Source organism: Gymnogyps californianus, unplaced genomic scaffold, assembly GCF_018139145.2.
Source record: "Gymnogyps californianus isolate 813 unplaced genomic scaffold, ASM1813914v2 HiC_scaffold_31, whole genome shotgun sequence".
NCBI classification, from domain to species: domain Eukaryota; kingdom Metazoa; phylum Chordata; class Aves; order Accipitriformes; family Cathartidae; genus Gymnogyps; species Gymnogyps californianus.
Genome location: NW_026114191.1, coordinates 1,564,246 through 1,583,127, shown reverse-complemented (window position 1 = coordinate 1,583,127; position 18,882 = coordinate 1,564,246). Strand labels below are relative to the sequence as shown.

The following is an 18,882-nucleotide window of genomic DNA, read 5'->3' as shown; positions in this document are numbered from 1 at the left end:
AAAGTTAATACACTTTCATACTAGAAAGAGTGGTTTGCATACTAGTTAGGGAGGGAAATGTTCATAACACTATGTAGACACAGATACAGTATGGTTCCTCCCAGGAGCTGCTCTTAGAACCTCTGTCTATCCAGGAGCTGGCTCTGGGATCCCCTCATCCTGCCAGTTCATCCCTGCACAGACAAGCACACACACACACACACACTGAGATGGCTCTCTCCAGCACAGAATCACAGAAGCCTTGAGGCTGGAAGGCAGCCAGCTTCCCCCTTCTCTGGGCTTCCACATCCACCCACCACAGTGTTGACCATGAGCGTTCAGCTCTCAGCTGACTCGTCGTCCTCCCCAGGAAGAGCTCCACATGTTCCTCCTACTCTCTGCCATAAATTCCCCTCGGGGTCCACACCTATGTAGGACAGCCTGTGGTGGAGACCATAAAGGTCTGAAGAAAGTCTGCAAAGCCCCCAACAGAGATGAGCTCTTTCTCCCCTTGGCTATGGCTGTTGTCTCTGCCACCGATGCCTATGAGGAAGCAGCTTATCCTTACAACACGAGGGTCTCATTGCCTCCCCTTCCCCACTCGAGAGCCTGGGAGGTGTTGGACCATAATCCTGCCCTTGACATTGCATGTCCTCATGTCACACTGCCCCAGGAAGAGCCCTGAGCAATGTGTGAGGGACAGGATCTCCCTTCCCAGGGGCTGGGCTCACACCTTGGTCCTTTGGCTTAATGGAACACATCCAGGTTTCCTCAGAATCTCTTCCACCTTTACATTGCCTTTGTCTACCTGTCATCTGTGCCTCCAGTTTTGTGTTCTAACCAGACCCCAGGGAGGCTTTGTCAGTAATGGTCCCCACTGGGACCCATTAACGCTCCTTGAAACTTTGGAGTTTGCATCTGACTTTGACTTCTGGAGAGGTTTCTTCAACTTCCTCTCACTGTCTGAGGTTCATGGAGTCGGCACCAAACCCACCAGAGGGGTCATTAAAATGCCTTGAGCTGGTCCTGTGCTGCTGAGCTGTGCTGGGCTCCTGGGATGGAGGGAGCTCATGGCAAGCGGGCAGCGCTGCCGAGAGACAGCTCTGCCCAGGAGCAGCTCCTCTGCAAAGGGCAGCAGGGCTGAGGGCACTGCCTGCAGGCACTGAGGCGAGACATGCAAGAAAGAGAGAGGTTTAAAGGCAGTGTGGGATGGGAGGATGCTGAGAGCTCAAAAGAGGAAAAATCTTCACAGCCCTTGACACGGTAAGTCTCTGCATGCAGAGCAATGCAAATTAACTTCCTAGAGTGATCTCCTAAAGCCAGCATAGCCCACAACCTGTGGGATCTCTCTCTGGTGTAGAGGAGGAGGACGTGCTCCAGAGTAGGGCTTCCCTGCTGCACCGTCAGAGGGATGGGGCATGATGGCTGCCTTCTTCCAGGGACAGCTGCAGTGGTGTGAAGCTGGGTGTGCAGCCAGGGGTGCCCAGGGCTGTCCTTCCGAGCAGGGTCCCTGCACCCCAGGGGGCTGTGTGCTGAGGCAGGGACTCTGCCACCTGCCAGGGTCAGCACTCAGCCTGCCCGGGGAGCTCCCCATGGCGCTGTGGGGAGAAGGTGTGGGTGGAAGGAGCGACCCCTGTCAGGGCAGGGTCCTTCTGCTGTCGAGAGGGTGCTGCATGGGTCAGGGCTGCTCACAGCTCCACATCACCCCACAACATTGGCAGAGGCAGCATTTTAAGAGGAAGGTCAAGGCAGGGGCTACCTTGAAGATGAAGACCTTTCCAGGGTCTGTGATCTCACCTTTCTTCTAAGGGAAAAAGGAAAGGAGATATCAGGTTTGGATAAGTCACTGAGACTCCTGAACTGTTGCAGTGAGGGATCAGCACGTCTGCCAGAAGCCTCCTCAAGTGCCTTCCCCCACTCCTCTGCCTACAGGCAGCACCAGCATCCCCTTTGCTTGCAGCATCAGTGCTGATCTGCCCTAGTGCTTAGGACCTGCTAAGAGGGCGATGGTCCTGGGCAGTGCCCTGCTGCCAGGAGGGGTGTGCAGGGCCGAGCTGAGCACAGAGCGGGTGGGATGGGGTCTGTGAGCACTGAGAGGGAGGAGACCTGGGGACAGAGAAACAGCTCCCTGCAGGGACAGCTCCAGGCAGCAGAGAGCCAGGCCACCCCTCTGCATCACTCTCTACTCAGCTGCCTGGGGAAAGAGAGAAGAGTTTGGAGAACAGGACTTTGAAACTGGACTCCTCGGAGCTCACTAAAGTCCAGTTTCTTCTTCAAGTACTTTGTTAGTGAGGTCATCCTCCAACGGAGAGAGGTGTAATAAGCCCAGGGCACCTGCATGGTGACCAGCAGGTCAGTCGTGGGCAGAGCAGCTCTCCTGACTGTGCATTAGGGCACAGGGAGCCCATTTGTCCCTCAGGACTCTGCAGTGTTCAGGCTGAGAGCAATGCGAAAGATGTTGTCTTCTGCCCCTCACAGAAAATGCCTTCACTCAGCAGCACAAACCTCAGCTCACAAAAAAGAGCTGAATGAAGTTCCCCCCAAAAAGACAAGTATTTTTAAGGGGATTTTTTGGGAAACAGCATAGGACTGCCTCAAAGAAGCCTGCCTTAACTTGTCAATGTTTTCTCCTCTTCCAACAGTCCCCCATGCCCACAGTGAAGTAATGTCCAACAGCAGCTCCATCACTGAGTTCCTCCTCCTGGCATTTGCAGACACGCGGGAGCTGCAGCTCTTGCACTTCTGGCTCTTGCTGGGCATCTACCTGGCTGCCCTCCTGGGCAACGGCCTCATCATCGCTGCCGTAGCCTGCGACCACTGCCTCCACACCCCCATGTACTTCTTCCTCTTTAATCTCTCCCTCCTCGACCTGGGCTCCATCTCCACCACTCTCCCCAAAGCCATGGCCAATTCCCTCTGGGACACCACGGCCATCTCCTACTTGGGATGTGCTGCCCAGGTCTTTTTTTTCCTCTTCTTGATATCAGCAGAGTATTTTCTTCTCACCATCATGGCCTATGACCGCTATGTTGCCATCTGCCAACCCCTGCACTACGGGACCCTCCTGGGCAGCAGAGCTTGTGTCCACATGGCAGCAGCTGCCTGGGGCAGTGGCTTTCTCAGTTCTGTGCTGCACACTGCCAATACATTTTCCCTACCTCTCTGCCAAGGCAATGCCCTGCACCAGTTCTTCTGTGAAATCCCCCACATCCTCAAGCTCGCCTGCTCAGATACCTACCTCAGGGAAGTCGGGCTTCTTGTGGTTAGTGCCTGTTTAGTGTTTGGGTGTTTTGTTTTCATTGTGCTGTCCTATGTGCAGATCTTCAGGGCCGTGCTGAGGATCCCTTCTGAGCAGGGATGGCACAAAGCCTTTTCCACATGCCTCCCTCACCTGGCCGTGGTCTCCCTCGTTGTCAGCACTGCCATCTTTGCCCACCTGAAGCCCCCCTCCATCTCCTCCCCATCCCTGGAGCTGGTGGTGTCAGTTCTGTACTCGGTGGTGCCTCCAGCAGTGAACCCCATCATCTACAGCATGAGGAACAAGGAGCTCAAGGACGCCATGTGGAAAATGAAGACTGGATGTTATTCTAAAGCAATCAACTGCCCATCTTCTTCTGCAGAGCAGTTATAATGTAACTCGTTACAGGCCCAGCTGGTCATCTGTAGTTTTTGGTGGTGGTGGTAGTGTTTTACTTGTGATAATGTTTTCATCCGCATTCTAATTCACTCTCTGCTTTTCTTTTCTGACCAAGTGGCTGTGTAAACGAGGAGCTGTGCTGTCTGTGTGCTGAAACAAAATAAAGGGCCCTGCAGCGACTTCTTCTTTTCTAAGATCGTTCCTCCAAGAACTTTTGGGAGCTGCAGGGACAGTCACTGTGTGCAGAGGTGGAGAGGAAGAGTGTCCCAGCATGGCAGCACTGCCAGGGAGCACTTGGTCTTCCAGAGCTGTTCTCTTTTCACTTCCACACTCTCTTTCTGATCCCTTGGATTTGGTGTAAGGCCTGATTGCTCTGGCACCTTGGCCATCGTCCTGCTGCGTGGCAGTCCTGTGACCGCAGGCAGGGACAGGCAATGGGCACTTCTGTGACAGAGCTGGCCTCTGTAAGAGTGGATCCATCATGAAAGGGGATCTTCTGAGGACAGTGCCTGTTTGCTTAGGTCTTCTTCCAAAGTTGCTCTCACAAACATGCCCAAGAAAGTGGCCCGCAGATGAAGACACCAATGTACAGCTAAACAGTGTGAGTGTGCAGGGTTGGGGCATGCAGCAGTGTCCTCGCACAGCCAGGCCTCCTGTGAGAGACCTGAAGGACCAGCAGAGCAGGGTCTGGTCTGTGCCCGTGTTCACTGGACACCCTGGGGAAGCTGCCCCAGGGCAATCATCATGGACTAGCCCCTCACAGCCACCATTTCCAGCACTCGCCTCTCATCCCTTTTCAGAGGTTCTTTGACCCTCCACGGAGGGACACCAAAAGAGTAGGTCAGAAGTCCATGTTGGCACTGTACGGATGAGATGTAAGCATGCACATCATGCGCGTGAGGTGAGATGAACCTGAGTGAGCACAAATGCCACCAGCTGTTCCTAGGGGTTCCCTGAAGGCCTGAGAGACAGGCAACATCTGGAGGTCACTTCATGTTGGGAATAACATCCCATGGGAAACCACCTGAATGCAGCACTGGGATGTGCTTCCTTGAATGGAGGTCCCTGTGTCCATTTCTCTTGCCTTGGGGCATCTCAGATGAGTGCAGAGCAGGGCGACACACGGCAGGGCTGAGGTGCCTCCCAGCCTCTGGGAGTGGCAAGAGGAGGCCAGAGAGACAGGGTGACTCCTGCAATGCACTGCCTGTGCGTGTGCAAGGGAAGGGCTCATGTCTCTGAACACATCTGTGTGCATCAGGAGTGCCTGAGGCCAGCTCAGCTGTGGACACCTGACAGAGCCCTGACACTGCTGTGTGTGACTCCAGGAACAACCCCCACCCTCCCAGTGAGATTCAGCTCAGCTGCCTTGGACAGGCTCATTGCAGGTGCTCCTGTTTGCTACGTCACCCTTGCCTGTGATTCTGGACTGTGCCCTCAAAAGTGCCAGAGCAATGAGAGAGGTTCTGGGGTCCATGGAAAGGCAGACGTCAAAGTCATCTTCAAGAAGGACAGGAACGAGAACTGGGAGAATTACAGGCTGGTCATCCTACCTCCGTCCCTGGGAAGGTGATGGGACATGTCCTCCTGCAGCCGCCTCCAGGCACTTGAAGGACAACAAAGGGATGGCTGAACCAAAATGGAGAGGGGAAAGAGGGGCATGTTGTGTACAGGGATTTTGCAAGGCCTTTGACATGGTCTCCCGTGGTGTCCTTAGAGCCAGGTTGGTGCTATCTGGGCTGAAGAAGTGGGCGTTACGGTGGGTGGGAAGCTGGCTGGATGATCAAGCCCAAATGTCGTCAGTGGTACAAAGTCCTCCGTGCAGCCAGTTACTAGCGGCATCCCTCAGTGACCAGCCCTTGGGCCAACACTGTTGACCATCTTTATTATCCCCCCTCTATGATGTGACAGAGTGCGCTTTCAGCTCCTTTGTGGATGATGCAAAGCTGGGTGGAGGCCTTGAACAACCTCATCTAGTTCACCCTGCCTTGAGCAGGAAAGTCAGACACAATGATGCTCAGGGCTCTCTTCACACCTGAGTAAATCTACGAGTCAATGAATCTTTCCCTTGAAGAGGTTTTTGAAAGTTGAATAGGCTGAGGAAGAAGGGGAAAAAAAGAGGCAGAAGAGGAGATATAATATGTGTCCACACAAATACTTCAGTTCCTGTACAGAATGTTTCTCCACTCCAGTCGTTGGCAGGAAATATATTTGACAAACTGGATAAAACAATCATACTTTTATCCAGTCAGGTCTTGTGCCATAAGGAGGGTGGTGGATGGGTATGATACTATGAGGTTGCTTGTGTCTCAGAAACTCCTCATCCAGTAGGAAGGGTATGGCTGTGAAGGGGACTGTGAGGTCAGTTCTGTCTCTGGAGGTGCTAGGCAGCAGAAGGAACATGGCTGGGAAAGTACCTCTGCCCAAGTACCCCATAGGCCCTGTCCAGGAAGAGGGCTTGGATAGGGGTTGTCATGTCCATTCCACCCGAGTACATGATGGGACAGCCGCAGGCACATGGCTTGGTCGCGTCTATATGAGAAGCTGAAAGGCCAGCAGCACTCATGTGGTTTAGAAGATCATGGTGAGGTTACTTCTCTCTGGTCAGGTGAAAGGCCACAAGAAGACTAACGGGTTGGGCTGCCTGCTTGAAGGGTCCTTTCTGAGACGGTCGAGCTTTCCTTGGTAGTGGGAAAAAGCAAAAGAGAGAGAAAAAAATATGACAAAGTGCAACTTGGAAGGTGGAGACTGGCTATCAGGAGGAAGAAATGTCATTCGAAGGGTACTGCTGTGGTGCAAGAGGTCACCCAGAAGGAGTGTGGATCAGCCCATGGCTTTGTGTTTGAAGGAACAGCCAGTGAGGGTGGAGACACACCAGTGAACGTACGGAAATGGTGAGGTGAGAGCAAGGCGGGGAAGCGAGATGGGTGTCTACAGCCTGCAGGGAAAGAGGGGCAGGTGTAGGACAGTGTAGAACAGCCTGCGGTGGAGATGGCAAAGGGCGCTGGCAAGGGTGGAAGGCACCGACAGAAACAGGGTCTCTGTCCCCATGATTCTGGCAGTTGTCTCTGCCACTGAGGTCTCTGAGAAGACATGTTGTCCTCATGGCACTGGCGCCTCAATGCCTCCTCGCAGCCCCATGACGAAGCTGGAAGTTGTTGTGCCATTGTTGTCCTTCGCTCGGCCTTGCACACCCCACATCCCACGGTCCCAGGAAGAGCCCTGAGCCACGCGTGAGGGACAGGACCTCCCTTGCCATGGGCTGGAGATCACAGCTTGGCCTTTCTGCTTCATAAAGCAAAGCAAGGGTTTTCTCAGCATTACAGCCACCTGCACAGTGCCTTTGCCTACCTGCAATCACAGCCTCCAATTCTCTGCTCTAACGAGTCCCTGGGGAGACTTTGTCAGTAATGGCCCTCAGTGGGGCCAATCAGTGCTTCAAGGTACTTTGGGTTTTGCTTCTGACTTGGACTTCTTGAGAGGTTTGTTCAATCTGCACCCAGTGTCTGAGGTTCATGGATTCAGCACCAAATACATCATGGGGCTCACTAAAATACAGAAAGCCTAATGAACTATTTCTCTTCCTAATTTCCTTCAAGTCTTCAAGCCCTGTACAGCTAATTGGAGTCATTTCATACTGTAGAGAAGGAGGAAGATTTCAAAGTGCACCTAATAAGAATGAGGTTTTTTTAAAGTATATTTTTAATTACTTTTCATTTTAAAGAAGAGGTGATAGAAGCTTTCTCTGATTAATATTGATGCAGAGTGTCTCCTCAGGAGGTCTGGGCAGGTAGGAAAAGCAGTCCCTTCAGGTCTGACACTGTATGGAGAACTTTGCTCCTCACTTCCCCAGCCTCACCATTTCTGACATTGGCCACCTGGGACTTGCATCACTCTTCCTTGCATCAGACTTCTCCACTGAAGTCTGCAGCTGGATGTTACAGCTCCTTTGCACCATCTCCCGCCTGCTCTCCTTAGAGAACTGGCTGCACACAGGCACAGAAGATTTTTTCCTATTTGTAAGACAAGAAAAGTAAAGCATGATCACTTTTCATAAACAATCAAACACACTCTGTAACCATAGGCTCAGTACAAGCTGCCTCTAGTGAGGTTGCCTTTTTACAAAGGATAATCTTGTCAGAAATGTTTTAGATGGGTAGATACAAAAAGCTGGATAGAAACATAACTAAAAAGTTGGCTACAGAGATAATCAGACTACTGAAAGAGAGGCCAACTTTTACTCCCGGAATCTCGAAGCAGCAGCATAGGTGAGAGGGATGGGAATGAAGAAAGAGTGAGGGGAGGAGAAAAGTGGAGAAGAATGGAAAGGGCCTTTGCCTCGGCCATCTGCATCTGACAAGATGACTTCAGAAATGGTCATTGTATCAGGACAGGTGTAAGTATAAGAAAGATCAGAGAAACTAAATACACCGTATAACAGGCAAAATAGTGGTACTGAAGTTACAGGGGAACATTGATTATTTCTTTGGAATATCCCTTTTGAATTGGGATTGGTAGAGGTCTGTTGTGAGTGAGGACATGCCAATGTTGCACCCATCTTTGAAAGGGGCCAAAAGTGCAACCCAGGGAACCACAGGCTGTACAAGCTCGCTTTGGGGAGGAGTGTGCCATCAATGAGAGGCCTCTTGGGTGACATTTCTGGGCCCCTAAAAGAGAAGAATGTGTCCAAAAGCAGGCAGCATGGACTTACCAACAGTAACTCATGCCTCAGTAAGGCCGTGGTGACAGTAAGGAAAGCTCTCAGATTTTCCGCGACCGTGGAAGTCAGTCAGATATTAGTATAATCAGAGCAGCGGCACCCTTCTTGTGCTGCTCCAGGCTGTGCGGCTCAGATGCAGGGCTACTTGACAGGTATCCCCAAACAGCCTTGATCATTTGCTTCCCCATTCACTCCTTCTCCACTCTTTTCCCACCTCTCAAGTCCTACTCTTTAACCAACCTTATCCACTCCCTTGCAAAAAGTCACCCCCTTTTCACCATTTCCCCACTGGCGCTGCATTTCCTCACTTTGCACCCTCCTTTCTTGTTTCTGAGATGGTTATCGCGGTGCTTTCTACCTTGATTAGCAACTCCATGACACTAGTACTCTTTTCTCATCTGTAGTGTCCTGTTGCTGCTTAAGTTCTGGTCTTGTTAGAGGCATCATGCCTCAGGAGGGATATCAGCACATGTACTTTGAATGCCTGCCTGCTGGAGGTTCAGTGCACCCACAAACCTCACCTGCTCTTCCTTTCTCTCCTCCCAAACCCTGAGCAAGGGACAGGAGGAAAGGCAGCAGAAAGGCCCTTAGGGCTCTGTGAATGAGCTGGGGTCTGGCACTTGGCAGGGCCACAGTGTCATTGCAGTGGACCCCCAAGAAAGAACCAAGGTGGGAAGTGAGTGTGCAAGGCTGAATCCACAAAGTCCATGGGCAGGCAAGGCTGTGTCTCTGGCTGTGTCTGGAGAGCAGGAGAGCTCCAGCAGAGACCAAGGTGGGGCTGAAACTGAGGCCTGGCTTCAATGGTCTGCTGGGCCCATGGACAGAGGGGTGAGTGGAGGCCGCAGGTGATGCTGGTCAGGGCCATGAAGGCCTATGGATGGTGTCAGGGCCCTGACACTGCCCCCATGGGATCCCACCTGCCAGTGCCCTCAACAGGCCAAGTTCTCATGCCCTCATGTCCAGGGTCTGTGCCCTGCTACTCTCCTTCCCCATTTCCTGGGGAATCTGGGAGACCACAATTTCATGGTCGCTGCAGCCAAGGCTGACACTGGTCTTCACATCCCACACCAGCTCTTCCTCGTTTGGGAGTGCCAGGTCCAGGTGAGCATCAGAGTGGATGGCCCATTTCAAAGTTGACCCCCACAAAAACTCCCACCTCACCTGTTGCCTGTCCCACAGAGAACCTCCATTTATCTGAGCTGCCCTGAAATCCCACAGGGCATCCCCCACTTCTCACCTTCCCCGTCGTTCTCTCCTAAAGGCGCTGTATCTCCATCCAGCACAAAAGCCATGGGAGCTGTCCTTCCCCGCCTCAGCTCTCCTTCCCCTGATGTCCTAGCTCTGTGATGGCGCACGAGGCTCCTGCTGTCAGTGCCCCCGGTTGTGGGCTTTGGTGCACATTTGGGCTGCAGCACCTCAGATAGGGCAGCAGGGCCAAGGGCAGACTTGTCACGTGGAAACCTGGTACCCATGGACTCGACCCCTGGGTGGCAAGGCTTTGCTTCCCAGCAGAGGCATGCTGGAGGGGACGGCAGGTGGCAAGAGAATGAGGAAGGAGGTTGCCACAAGGAGAGCAAAAGCTGCAGTCCCCAAGGCCCGAGAGCAACAGGCCTGGGCTGTGCAGCCCCGGCAGGAGAGGGCTTTGCTGTCCCAGGTGACTCTGCAGCGCTGTGTGGGGCCCTGTGACAGAGGGGAAGCTGCTGTCCAAGAAGGACAAGGTGCTGCTGAGAAAGTCCCTGCAGGAGGACAGCCTCTGATCCAGCCACCCTGTGGCCATCATGCTGGAGGCTGACCGGCTAGAGAGCAGCTCTGCAGAGAAGGACCTTGGGGTCCTCCTGCAGCGAGGACAAGCAGCTGAGCATGGGCCATCAATGCAGCCCTGCGGCAAAGGCCAACAGCCTCCTGGGCTGCGTTAGGAAAAGCACTGGTGGCAGATGGAGGGAGGTGGCCCTTCCCCTCTGCTCGGCACTGGTGAGGCCCCATCTGGAGTGCTGTGTCCAGTGCTGGGCTGCCCACTACAGCCAGCTTGTTGACCTCCTAAAGCAAGTGCAGCAAAGGGCCCCAAAGCTGGTTTAAGGGACTGGCGCATCTTTCCTAAGAGGAAAGGCTGAGAGTTGGGGCACTGTTCAGTGTGGAGAAGAAAAGTCTTGGAGAGATCTTAGTCATGTCTATAAAATTCCACCTGAGCCCAAGAAAACACTGTTTGACTGTGAGGGCTGTCAATCACTGGAACAGCTTGCCCAGAGAGGTTGTACAGTGTCCCTCCATGGAGATACTTGAAACCCAGCTAGACAAGGCGCTGAGCAAGCTGCTGTGGCTGACCCTGCCTCAGCTGAGGCCTTCAGCTAGATGATCTCCAGAGGTCCCTTCCAATCTCAACAGTTCCATCATTCTGTGAGTATATAGGAGAAAAGTAAGACAGAAAGACATGAACACCACATAGCCTTGGCTGCAAATATGGTGGGATCCCATGGAGAAAACTCAAGCTGGAGCAGGGGAAAAGTGTGAGGAAGGAGCGGCAGAGATGTTCTGTGCTGACTGTAACCCCCATTCCCCATCCCTCCCCCTCCTTGTCTTGGGGTTGGGTGAGTAGAAGTGTTGGGAATGAAGGAGTAATCTGAGCCTGGGAAAATGGAGTGGTGTGGGGGAATGGTCTGTAATATTTTTGTTATAGTTTCTCACAATCCACAGCTTTTTTTTAATTGGTAATAAATTAAATTGATCTTCCCCAGGTTAATTCTTCTTTGCCCAGTAATTGGTAAGTGATGACAATGACAGTAAGGGGTAAGTGCTCTCCTTTTCTTTACCTTGACCCATAAGCTTTTCTCTATTTTTTTCCTCCCTTTGTGCTGTCGTTTTGAGGAGGGAGAGTGAGGGAGCAGCTGGGTGGCTGGGTGGCTGCTGCTCAAAGCTAACCCAGCACAGGAGCGCATCAGGCCTGCTGCATGCAATCTGGGGCTCCCCAGCACAAGGCAGGCCCTGACAGAGTGGCGCGAGTCCTGCAGAGACCAGAAGGATGGTTGGGGCCTGGAGCACATTACGGCCAAGGGGAGGCTGAGAGAGCTGAGTTCTTGAGAAATCCCTCAGAGCCCCACACCGGAGCAAGGACCCAGGCCAGTTGGTGGGATCTCAAACAACGGAGATTTTCGATACATGTCACGACACAGCCATGAGCACCTGATCTAGGTGGAGGTGTCTGAGAACGGGCTTGGCTGAGAGACCAGCAGTGGCAAGAGCTCTGGGACCTGGTTTCTAATGAGTGTCAGTAGGAAAGTGGTTTTCTTTTTATTACTAATGGCAGTGGAGCTGGGTATCAGAGAGCCCCAGAGGAGGACAGGGGTGTCCATGCAGCAAAGGTCCCTCCTGAGGGCTGGGGTGTATGGCCAGAGCTGGAAATGGCCGGTGTGTGGGGTGGTCAGGGAAAATTGCCGTGGGACAGCTTCCCTGGGGTGTCCAGGGAAGACGGCACAGACCGGGCCCCTCTCTTCTGCCCCTTTGGTGCCTTGCTTCCTTCACCATGAGGCCTGGCTCTGCACTGTGAGCACCCTGCCCTCACTTTGCACGCTCACACAGCTGAGTTCTCCACGGGTGTTTTCCTCTGCCAGACACTTTCCTGCCCAGCCCAGCCCCTCCCCAGCTCTCCCCACCTCCCCTGCATTCTGCCCAGCCCAGCCAAGCCCAGCAGCCCACTCTGCCCTGGCCCCACCACACTGCCCACCCCAGGGTGCTGCAGAGCTCTGGGCGCTCCCCCCACAGCCCCAGCCCCTCTGAAGGGCACAGCAGGTCCTGGGGGGCAGGGAAGGCTCTCAGCCTGCCCATCAGCCCCACGGCTGCTGCTTGCAACAACGACACAAGCAAACAGAGGCCACTCACTCCCAGGCTCTCCTGCAGTCATTTTGTAGCTGAGCCTCAACCCCCGCTGCATTTCACCTCTTCTCTGCCCCCATCAGCCCCACTCCCCAGGGCACCACCACAGCCCTGGGCCTCCTCACGCAGCTCCCGCATCTCTCCACTCTCCCTTCCCTCTGCCTGCTGCGTCCCCCCTCACTCCCATGCCACTTCAGAGTCCTTCTTTGGGCATACCTCGATTCAGTGCTTTACTTTTGGGGGACATCACCTCTGAGGGGGTTTCACCTTCTGAGTCTTTATTCCCTCCCAGCCCAAGGTACATGGCAAGTCCCCATCCCCTCCCCATCCCTCCACATTCATTTCTGTATGTGCCATCAGTCCTGTCATACGTGAAGCAGCCTGAGGAGGGAATTGGGAGCCCATGCCCCATCTCCACTGCCACTGGACACCACAAAGAGAACCTTTAAAACCACAACGTTCAGTTCAATGGAACCCCATGGTACCGTGAGCTTAACCCCAATCACAGGGAGAACACAAGGAGACAAAACTCTTTAAAAGACCAGTTCCGTGGACATTTTAGTGGCAGCACCTTTGGAGGAAGAGCTCAGCCTTCAGGCACTGCACGTGGGAGATGCCCTTTTATTGCAGAGCTGCTATTGGACAGGCCACATCTGATCCGGTGTTGTACAAGGCTCAGAAACAACTGGATCAAACTTCAAGAAAAGTAGTAGAAGCCCAGAACATTATCTATAATTAGGATTATGACAAGGGAAAAAAGCAGGCTCATGGCCTCTGGGAAATGCACAGAGAAGAGGAGGCAGGTTATTGTCGGTGAAACAGCGTCCATTCGGCCAATTTCCATAGGGCATCCTTGAGCTCCTGGTTCCTCATGCTGTAGATGAGGGGGTTCACTGCTGGAGGCACCACCGAATACAGAACAGTCACCACCAGATCCAGCCATGGGGAGGAGATGGAGGGGGGCTTCAGGTGGGCAAAGATGGCACTGCTGACAACGAGGGAGACCACGGCCAGGTGAGGGAGGCACATGGAAAAGGCTTTGTGCCGTCCCTGCTCAGAGGGGATCCTCAGCACGGCCCTGAAGATCTGCACATAGGACAGCACGATGAAAACAAAACACCCAAATGTTAAACAGGCACTAACCAGAAGAAACCCAGCTTTCCTCATATAGGAGAGTGAGCAGGCGAGCTTGAGGATGTGGGGGATTTCACAGAAGAACTGGTGCAGGACATTGCCCTTGCAGAGTGGTAGGGAAAATGTATTGGCAGTGTGCAGCACAGCATTGAGAAACCCACTGCCCCAGGCAGCTGCTGCCATGTGGACACAAGCTCTGCTGCCCAGGAGGGTCCCGTAGTGCAGGGGTTTGCAGATGGCAACATAGCGGTCATAGGCCATGACAGTGAGAAGAAAATACTCAGCTGACAAAAAAAAAAAAAAAGAAAGAGAGCTGGGCCACGCACCCTTGGTAGGAGATGGCCCTGGTGTCCCACAGGGAATTGGCCATGGCTTTGGGGAGAGTGGTGGAGATGGAGCCCAGGTCGAGGAGGGAGAGGTTGAGGAGGAAGAAGTACATGGGGGTGTGGAGGTGGTGGTCGCAGGCTATGGTGCTGATGAGGGCATTGCCCAGGAGGGCAGCCAGGTAGATGCCCAGCAAGAGCCAGAAGTGCAAGAGCTGCAACTCCTGCATCTCTGCGAATGCCAGGAGGAGGAACTCTGTGATGGAGCTGCTGTTGGACATTTTCTTCCCCTGGCCATGGGAGCCTGTCCAAGGAGGAAAATGCATCAATAAGTTGGGACAGATTTATCTGAGCAAAATCTATTCAGTTTCTCATAGAATCCTCCAAGACTGCTTCTCGCCTTTCCAGGAAGATGTGCCCTACAATTCAGGTACAATTGCCCTGTCAATCCTGCCCTACAGTTACAGGTAAATAGGAACATGGGTGATCTCAGGTTAAATCCACTTTTGATATCAAGGTGATTTCCGCATTGTTGCTCCCAATTCACCTGAGGGCACAGCAGAGCTGAGGGGATTTTGGTTTGTTTCTTCTGTTCTAGTTGTCTCACCACACCTGAGGAGTGTTTTTAAGGCAGAAATCGTTGGCATTCCTGCTGCACTCCAAGTGAAACCTTGTGGGTCTTGACAGGCAAAGGGACTGTCCCTTAGTGCAGAGGGAGGACAGCCGGTCAGTCCATCAGCCCTGGTCTCAGCTGCCTTGTGCTGGCAGCTTTCTGAGCTGCAGGACTATCACACTGCGGTGTTCTCCCCAAAAGAAATACTCAGGATACTGCTGAGAGCAGAGGAATCCAGTTTCTAAGTGCACATCTCCAAACCCCTGCTCCCATCTCATCGTACCTGAGGAGGATCTCATCTCTCCCTTCCCAGCCAGGGACACAGAGGGCTCATTCCAGCTGCCCGCAGACAGACCTCCAGCAGCATTTCCTTGGCCTCAGCCCCGTCGTGTCTTCTCTGTTGGGCACTTGGAAAACACAAGGTTGCCATGGGTGAGTTGTGACCTTCTGGAAGGCAGCCTGCAGCCCAGCAGGACCCCCCAGGGAAGGACTCAAATGTCCTCAAGATGGGCTGCCCTGAAGGGAGGGCCAGGTCTTCTCCAGCCCCACACACTCTAGTGCCCAGTGCCCCAAAGGCTGGGAGGGGGTTTGGTTGCTTTTCCTCCATGGAAAAATCGGCATGGCAGGACCCATAGTGCTGGTGTCTCAGCTGAACCTGAATCCCCACCCCGCTGTTTGTTGGTCGGGCTGCTGGGAAGGCAACCGATGGCCAAGTGCTTGTGATGCTGAGGGTAGGGAGCAAGGCAGTGAGGGAGAGGAGACCACGGAGTTGCTCCGGGGAAGATGCTTGCACTGCAGGGGATGGCGGGGAGGTGCCTGAATCCCCCCTCCCACCACATTTCTGAGCTGTGCTCCCTCTCCCCCTCTGACAATGTCTCTGCTGCCTGGAGCTGTCTCTGCCGGGAACTGCTTCTCTGTGCCCAGGGCTCTGCCCTTTCAGTGCTCACAGAAAGACAGCCCCATCCCTTTCACTGTGTGCTCAGCTCTGCCCTGCAAACCCCTCCTGGCAGCGGGGAACTGCCCCGGGGGCATCTCTCTCTGTACAAGGGCTAAGGAGCAGCTCAGCTAGATAACTCCGAAAGAGAAGGGGCATCTCCGTGCCTTCTCAAGAGTGCAAAAATAAATTCCCATCTCCCACTGCCCACCCAGCCAACCAAGAGGACTACTCTCAAAGCACGGACTCCTTCCCTTTCAGGTAATCCCCACTTTGACCATCCTCTGGAAAAGTTTCCTTGGAAATGCCCTGGGGGTGATCCCCAGGGGCGCAGGGACCCTCCGCAGAAGGAGAGCCCTGGGCACCCCTGGCTGCAGACCCAGCTTTCTACCCCTGCAGTCATCCCCAAGACAAGGAAACCATCATTCCCTGTCCTACTGACGTGCAGCAGGGAAGCCCTGCTCAAGAGCACGTCCTCCTCCTCTGCACTAGGGAAACGGTGAGAATCCTCCTGCCAGGTCCTACAGGCTGTGGGATGAACCAGGTCTCGGAGATGCCGCCAGGAACACCGGGTTCAGTGCCCTGCAGCCAGAGACTTACCGTAGAGAGGGCTGTGAAGATTTCTGCCCCAGTGAGAGCTCAGCCATCCTCCCACTCCACACTGCCTTTAACCTCTCTCTGCCTCGCTCCTCTCCCCTTGGTGCCTGCAGGCAGCGCCCTCAGCCCTGCTGCGCTTTGGGCAGAGCTGTCTCTCTGCTGTGCTGCCCGCTTGCCGTAAGCTCCCCGCGTCCCAGGAGGACAACCCAGCTCAGCATTAGAGCACCAGCCCAAGGCATCTCTTTCTCGGCCCTCTTTGGACTCCCTTGAGATGTCCCTGGGGCTCCAGGGGAACCTGCTGTGAAACACGCTGAAGCAATCATTGATGTTCCCTCCCTCAGCTGGGGAGAGACACTGCTTTCCAACTGTGTCATTTCTCCTGTCAAAGACAGAGCTGCGCATGAGAATCGCCTTTCCTTGGCCCATCATCTGACAGGACAACCAGCCAGTGACAGGGAGGGATCTCCTTGACCCCTGCTGAGGCAAGGGATTCAGCTGACTCATTCGAGGCATCCCATCCTGAGTTGGAAGTCCTGGGGACTTCCTAGAAGAGGGCTCACCTCCCTCTCGTGCACAGCACCAGCCCACAGGAGGTGAGATTCCTCTTGCCTCAGTTCACGTGGGCACAAAACAGGCACCTGCATGTGAGCTGCTTCTCTCAGCTCCCATGCTAAGTAATGCTGATTGAGGGAGTTGTTCAGGTGGGAACACCTGGTGACATCTGAGGGGACACCAGAGGTTGTCCAAGTTATGGGCAGGTGACTGCAAGCTCTCAGGGAGCAGTGCTGAGAGACGGGGCAGTGTCTGGGGGCATCGTCTTGGAGCCCGGTGGGGAATTCCTTTGGTACACCGAAATGACAGCAGATGTTTACGTTTAGGACAACTAAAAAGTTCCCTTTTCCTGATGTCCACAGCAGCGCATAGAGGTAGTCAGGTGACCAAATGGAGCTAAGTCCGTCTCCTTCTCTTCTCCATCAGCTCTATTTCCTAGATCTCCATTGACTGTAATGGCAGTTGGCTCATGGACATCCCCCCGTTGCTTCACCTAATTCAGGGCAGGTTCTCAATGGCCAAATACAGGCCTGTGGTGCTATGCGAGATGCCAGGGCTCTCCAGCACAACTGCGTGTGGCTGGTAGGGGCAGCACAGGACCTACGGGAAAGGCATCCACGTTCAGAGCGGTTGCGTGGCAGACACCTCAGGCAGCATTGCAGACAGATTTGATGCCTTTGCCCAAGCCCAGGTGGCATCTCAGAGAGATTCGCTTTCTGTTGGCCACTGACTGAATCCCAGCACTGCAGTGAGGCACAGTCTGACCCATCTCCACCCAGTCGATGCAGGGCAGTTCATGAACAGGAAGCCCATCACACTGGGATCTCCGCTCATTTGCCTACTCTCAAACTCTGCCCGTTCTTCTTCAAGCCGTCCTTTATTCCTCCACTTGACAATACAACCAAGGAACCATCCAAGGATTTTCACAGTGTTCCTGGCTCACAGGATGTCCACACCCAAGGACATTTTCAGCAGCATCTGTGCTTCCTGGAGATCAGCTTCACCTCCACCACAGGCCTTCAGGAGCTTCAGCAACAGTAGAGACAGCAAAGGCTTCTCCTGCCAGGGCTCCAGAGCCCAGCGCTGCTTTTCTGGCCTTGCGGGGAGCAGGGTTTCCTCTTTTGGTGCCTTCACATTGCCGTCTGCCATCCCCTCCAGCGTGTCTCTGGTCTCAAGCACAGCACTTGCACACACTGGGTCTTGGGCACGTGGTACCGGATTTGCCTGTGACAAGTCTGAGCTGGGCTGCAGTGCCACAGCCGAGGTGCTGCAGCCCAAACGTGCATCGATGCCCCCAGCCTGGGGCACAGCCAGGAGGAGCTGGAGTCCCATGGGCCATCACAGAGTTTTGATATTGATGGAAGAAACGGTGAGGTGTGGTGGGACAGCTCACGCTGCTAGTGGGGCTGCAACGGTGCCTATGGGCTTTTCAGGAGAGATGGGCCAGGAGGATGAGGAGGGAGATGCCCTCTGTGTGCAGGAGCTGCTTGTATGTATGGAGCTGCTCCCTGGGCTGTGCAACAGGTTGGGTGAGGCCTTGTGGGTGAGGGTCAGAGGAGAGGTCTGTTAGTAGGACATCCTGGCGGGAGACCAAGCACCTGCAGTCAGGGGAAGGAAGTGGAGGAAGGCTTATTCAGGAAGCCATGGAAGTCTCCAGATCCATGACCCCAAGTCTTATGGGAGATTTTAATGGCCCTGACACTCACCGTTCAGGGGACTTTTAGTGGTAGTCCCATGGGCAGCGGCACTCAAGGGCAGCAGAGCTCAGTACAGCTGATCTCTTAGGAAAGCATCTTCCAAGCACAAGAACTGTCCACACCGATAAGCAGGAAAACAACCAGGCATTTCAGGAGAGCAGCTTGGCTAAAGAAGGAACTCATCAAGAAGCTCCATAGAAAAGAAAAGAAGCATTCAGGATGTGGATGCAGGGACTCAAGGAGGAATTTAGAAATTGGGATGATTTTAGGGAAGCCAAGGCCTCCTGAGTGTGGGCCCCTGCAAGAGGTTCAAGGGCATCCAGAGGAGCTGTTACTACTTCCAAAACAGTTAAAGAAAAAAATCCAAGATACTGTGTGGTCACTGCTGAACTTAGTAAGAGCAAGTGTAGTTAGATCTGAGATTATTCTCTATGTTTTCTTTGCCTTAGTCTTCCCCAGCAAGGTCTCCCAAACCTTTGCTCCTTGAGGCAGGACTCTGGAGGAAAACAACCAGCAGTGGACATGGATCAATTCCGGTGTCACTGGAGCAAACTCAGTCCTTTCCAGTCCGTGGGGCTGGAGGGGCGGCATCCCAAGGAGCGAGCAGACCAATGTCAGAGTGAGGCCACTCTCAATCATCATTGGAAGGTCATGGAGACTGGGGAACTTCCTGATGACTGGGAGCACCCAAACATTGCATGCACCTTTCAAAAATGCCCAAAGGTTGAGCAGGCTGTGCCCCTGAGTGTGTCCACTCGGATCCCTTTTCTGGGTGTCTGAAAGGCAGGCGACTGGATTTACCCACAGGAGATTGTGCCCGGCCAGCCTCTTT

At 53.8% G+C, this 18,882-nt stretch overlaps 1 protein-coding gene and 1 pseudogene across 1 annotated transcript; one reads left to right on the top strand and one right to left on the bottom strand.

Annotated features, from left to right (window-relative positions):
• The first annotated feature begins 2,629 nt into the window (after window positions 1-2,629).
• LOC127028304 (olfactory receptor 14A16-like) lies at window positions 2,630-3,610 on the top strand. Its single transcript, XM_050914020.1, has one exon. It carries the CDS (start codon window positions 2,645-2,647, stop codon window positions 3,608-3,610), a length of 966 nt encoding a protein of 321 aa, XP_050769977.1. The 5' UTR covers window positions 2,630-2,644.
• Window positions 3,611-13,004: 9,394 nt separating this feature from the next.
• LOC127028303 (olfactory receptor 14A16-like) lies at window positions 13,005-13,902 on the bottom strand (annotated as a pseudogene).
• Window positions 13,903-18,882: the final 4,980 nt, after the last annotated feature.

What these genes read in the sequence shown, in the direction of transcription:
- LOC127028304 (XM_050914020.1), top strand. Translation starts at nt 2,645, where the DNA reads ATGTCCAACAGCAGCTCCATCACTGAGTTCCTCCTCCTGGCATTTGCA.